The sequence below is a fragment of the Nanorana parkeri genome, unplaced genomic scaffold (genome assembly GCF_000935625.1).
Source record: "Nanorana parkeri isolate BGI_ZX_2015 unplaced genomic scaffold, ASM93562v1 scaffold3366, whole genome shotgun sequence".
In the NCBI taxonomy this organism is placed as follows: domain Eukaryota; kingdom Metazoa; phylum Chordata; class Amphibia; order Anura; family Dicroglossidae; genus Nanorana; species Nanorana parkeri.
In genome coordinates, this window is record NW_017309634.1 from 13,117 (window position 1) to 18,067 (window position 4,951).

Genomic DNA, 4,951 nt, shown 5'->3' on the forward strand with positions numbered 1-4,951 from the left:
TCGTGGCCGGGTTGAGTGGTCGATGCTGCTCCCCAAGTAGCAGTGCGCCCTAGGCGGCTGCCTAGTTTGCCTAGTGGCAGCACTGGCCCTGGTAACAGTGTACCAGCCAGGCACCGTAAGGGCGAGGCAAAGGCAGGAGAGGCTCTCTAACAATAGGGATCTGATAAATGTACAATCTTAAAATGTCTGCCCATTCTCACAGGGGAGCTGAAGCAGCCGAGTCGCGCTATTCCACTGGGAACTATAATCGCGGTCATCATCACGTTCTTCGTCTACCTGATCCTCTTCATCCTAACGGCACTTACCTGCGACAGGTAAGCATACCCCCGCCAAACCTGGGTAAAAAAGCCCAGTAGGGCCTTCTTGGAATGGAAGGTATATACATGTCTTGCTTCTGTCACAAATCCTAAAACTAAAAGTTTATAGACCGGATACATCCTAAATATAGAGCCATTTATCCAACTGTCCATCCAGAGCTGCCATTTATAGACCGGATACATCCTAAATCTAGAGCCATTTATCCAACTGTCCATCCAGAGCTGCCATTTATAGACCGGATACATCCTAAATCTAGAGCCATTTATCCAACTGTCCATCCAGAGCTGCCATTTATAGACCGGATACATCCTAAATCTAGAGCCATTTATCCAACTGTCCATCCAGAGCTGCCATTTATAGACCGGATACATCCTAAATCTAGAGCCATTTATCCAACTGTCCATCCAGAGCTGCCATTTATAGACCGGATACATCCTAAATCTAGAGCCATTTATCCAACTGTCCATCCAGAGCTGCCATTTATAGACCGGATACATCCTAAATCTAGAGCCATTTATCCAACTGTCCATCCAGAGCTGCCATTTATAGACCGGATACATCCTAAATCTAGAGCCATTTATCCAACTGTCCATCCAGAGCTGCCATTTATAGACCGGATACATCCTAAATCTAGAGCCATTTATCCAACTGTCCATCCAGAGCTGCCATTTATAGACCGGATACATCCTAAATCTAGAGCCATTTATCCAACTGTCCATCCAGAGCTGCCATTTATAGACCGGATACATCCTAAATCTAGAGCCATTTATCCAACTGTCCATCCAGAGCTGCCATTTATAGACCGGATACATCCTAAATCTAGAGCCATTTATCCAACTGTCCATCCAGAGCTGCCATTTATAGACCGGATACATCCTAAATCTAGAGCCATTTATCCAACTGTCCATCCAGAGCTGCCATTTATAGACCGGATACATCCTAAATCTAGAGCCATTTATCCAACTGTCCATCCAGAGCTGCCATTTATAGACCGGATACATCCTAAATCTAGAGCCATTTATCCAACTGTCCATCCAGAGCTGCCATTTATAGACCGGATACATCCTAAATCTAGAGCCATTTATCCAACTGTCCATCCAGAGCTGCCATTTATAGACCGGATACATCCTAAATCTAGAGCCATTTATCCAACTGTCCATCCAGAGCTGCCATTTATAGACCGGATACATCCTAAATCTAGAGCCATTTATCCAACTGTCCATCCAGAGCTGCCATTTATAGACCGGATACATCCTAAATCTAGAGCCATTTATCCAACTGTCCATCCAGAGCTGCCATTTATAGACCGGATACATCCTAAATCTAGAGCCATTTATCCAACTGTCCATCCAGAGCTGCCATTTATAGACCGGATACATCCTAAATCTAGAGCCATTTATCCAACTGTCCATCCAGAGCTGCCATTTATAGACCGGATACATCCTAAATCTAGAGCCATTTATCCAACTGTCCATCCAGAGCTGCCATTTATAGACCGGATACATCCTAAATCTAGAGCCATTTATCCAACTGTCCATCCAGAGCTGCCATTTATAGACCGGATACATCCTAAATCTAGAGCCATTTATCCAACTGTCCATCCAGAGCTGCCATTTATAGACCGGATACATCCTAAATCTAGAGCCATTTATCCAACTGTCCATCCAGAGCTGCCATTTATAGACCGGATACATCCTAAATCTAGAGCCATTTATCCAACTGTCCATCCAGAGCTGCCATTTATAGACCGGATACATCCTAAATCTAGAGCCATTTATCCAACTGTCCATCCAGAGCTGCCATTTATAGACCGGATACATCCTAAATCTAGAGCCATTTATCCAACTGTCCATCCAGAGCTGCCATTTATAGACCGGATACATCCTAAATATAGAGCCATTTATCCAACCGTCCACCCAGATTTCTGCTTCCTGGGCTGTCACTCAGTATGATGTAATGGAGGGGGAGGGCCCAGACACATGATCTGTGGAGGTGTCGGATTGTGTGCATTCTCCATGTTCCTCCTCCCTGATCTCTTCTTCTCTCTCTCCTGAATGTTCTCATTACTCCGTTCTCTTTTCCGACCCATCAGGACGCTCCTGAGAGAGGATTACGGCTTCTTCCGGTCAATCAACGTCTGGCCGCCCTTTGTCCTAATCGGGGTGTACGCCACGTCTCTGTCTGCCTCTATGAGCACCCTGATTGGGGCGTCCCGCATCCTGTACGCTCTGGCCAAGGATGACCTGTTCGGTAAGAGGGTCTCTGATCGGTGGGAGGGACATGAAGTGTTTATTGAGGGAATGAAGTGAACGTTTCCTAAGAGAATTACAAGAGCTGCCATTGCTGACCCCCCTCCCTGAAAATACCAGTTGCCTGGCTTAGCCTGCAGTAGCCAAACATCCTAGCAAGAACAGAAGCACAAGAAGGGGAGGACGGAGGTCAGATAGAAGACTGAAGGGGAGGACGGAGGTCAGATAGAAGACTGAAGGGGAGGACGGAGGTCAGATAGAAGACTGAAGGGGAGGACGGAGGTCAGATAGAAGACTGAAGGGGAGGACGGAGGTCAGATAGAAGACTGAAGGGGAGGACGGAGGTCAGATAGAAGACTGAAGGGGAGGACGGAGGTCAGATAGAAGACTGAAGGGGAGGACGGAGGTCAGATAGAAGACTGAGGGGGAGGATGGAGGTCAGATAGAAGACTGAGGGGGAGGACGGAGGTCAGATAGAAGACTGGAGGGGAGGACGGAGGTCAGATAGAAGACTTTCTGTATTGAGCTCGTCTTCTTCCCTTACTTACCATGATTTGTCTTTTTCAGGCATTCTTCTTGCACCTGCCAAGTTGGTCTCTAAGGGAGGAAACCCATGGGGGGCGGTCCTCTATACCTGGGCCTTGGTACAGGTGAGATCCTCCTGGTATTTCCATGTTTCTTCATAGTCTGTGAAGTCATGTGACGCTTCTGAACTTATGTTACTAGGCTCATGGCATTGGCTTCAGGGTTACCTTCATAATGAGAGTGCTTGTAAGTGTAGTGCCGCCCTGCCCCCTAGAGGCCTGAGGTGGAACCCCAAGCGGTAGTGAGGGCCAATATTTCACTCTCAGGGGCAGATCCTTAGCCGGTAAAGGGACATATGATTGACAAATTGGGCGCCAGTTACTTTAAGTGCCTTGTTAGAATGCTTTATTGAAGAACAGCATACCTAGGACAGAGGGTATAATCAGGGCCGGCCTTAGGCCTTTAGGCGCCCTGTGCGAGAAAGCTTTACAGCGCCCCTCAGTGACCACACCCCTCTGTGACCACACCCTCAGTAACCACACCCATTTATTACTCATATTTTTGGTAAAATATAGTATAATAGATAATAGAGCAACAGAAAAATAGGGATAGGCGTGAGATCTTCCATGGAATAAACACCAGACCTGTTCCTGAGATCCATATCGGCTGCTGGTACCTCCAAATGTCCTAGGGCTCCCCTGGTTCTCCTCCCAGATAGTTCCAGACCTCCTCCTTTCTACTGGCTTTCCCCCAGTAGTTTGTGTCTCTGCTCCTCCCACAATGGTGAGATTTCCTCCCAGTAGTTTGTGTCTCTGCCCCTCCCACAATGGTGAGATTTCCTCCAGTAGTTTGTGTCTCTGCCCCTCCCACAATGGTGAGATTTCCTCCAGTAGTTGGTGTCTCTGCCCCTCCCACAATGGAGAGTTTTTAATGGCATTTCCGGTGAAGTTTCCTCTCTTCTCAGTACTCGGGGCAGCATGTGATTTAGTTTGCCGGCAACCATTGAAAATTAAAATGTCCGTTTTGGATGGAGGTGACTACAATATAGATCTAGGGACAGCGATGACCTTCTCGGCACTATTGTTCTGTAGACATATCTCTCTCTCTCTCATTCTCTCTCTCTCATTCTCTCTCTCATTCTCTCTCTCTCTCTCATTCTCTCTCTCATTCTCTCTCTCTCTCTCATTCTCTCTCTCTCTGATTCTCTCTCTCTCTCTCTCTCTCTCTCTCATTCTCTCTCTCTCTCTCTCTCTCATTCTCTCTCTCTCATTCTCTCTCTCTCTCTCATTCTCTCTCTCTCTCTCTCTCATTCTCTCTCTCTCTTTCAGCTTGTTTTGTTGGCCGGTAAACTGAATACCATTGCTGGCATTGTCACCGTCTTCTACCTCATGGCATACGCAGCAATAGACCTGGCCTGCCTGGCCCTCGAGTGGGCATCCGCACCAAACTTCCGGTAAGTGCCCCTCGAAGGGTTATTACTTTCCTTTTTTTCCTATTTTAAGGAAAACGTCAACAAATAAAATGAGACATCGGATCCAAGTTTTCCAGATATTAAAGTGAATGTAAACTCTTTTATAAATAAAGATGTAAAACAGGAAGTACCCATCATGTAGTGTTTGCAGGGCAACCTGAGTTATACTGAAGGGAATGTCCAGCACTAGCTGCTTCCCTTTTGATCGAGGATCTGGCAAATGGAAACTACATACAGAATCTATGGGCAGGACAGGACATGGGGTTGTCTGTGAAGAAGGACCGCCCTAAGTATTATCCACCAATGATGCTGAGCCTCCATGATTGAAAGCCAATGAATGAAAGGGGCGGGGCCAGGATCAGTCAGGCTGGGGGGGGGGGGGGGCGCC

The 4,951-nt window shown here is 47.1% G+C and overlaps 1 protein-coding gene across 1 annotated transcript in view; it reads left to right on the plus strand.

Moving 5' to 3' along the window:
• The window catches only part of SLC12A9 (solute carrier family 12 member 9), a 24,701-nt gene that overhangs the window by 12,655 nt on the left and 7,095 nt on the right, over positions 1–4,951 (plus strand). Inside the window, exons 7-10 of the mRNA XM_018574914.1 lie at positions 203–314; positions 2,411–2,568; positions 3,135–3,217; positions 4,421–4,545. Of these exons, the coding sequence (XP_018430416.1) occupies positions 203–314; positions 2,411–2,568; positions 3,135–3,217; positions 4,421–4,545 (478 nt within the window). The remainder of the gene's footprint in view (positions 1–202; positions 315–2,410; positions 2,569–3,134; positions 3,218–4,420; positions 4,546–4,951) is intronic.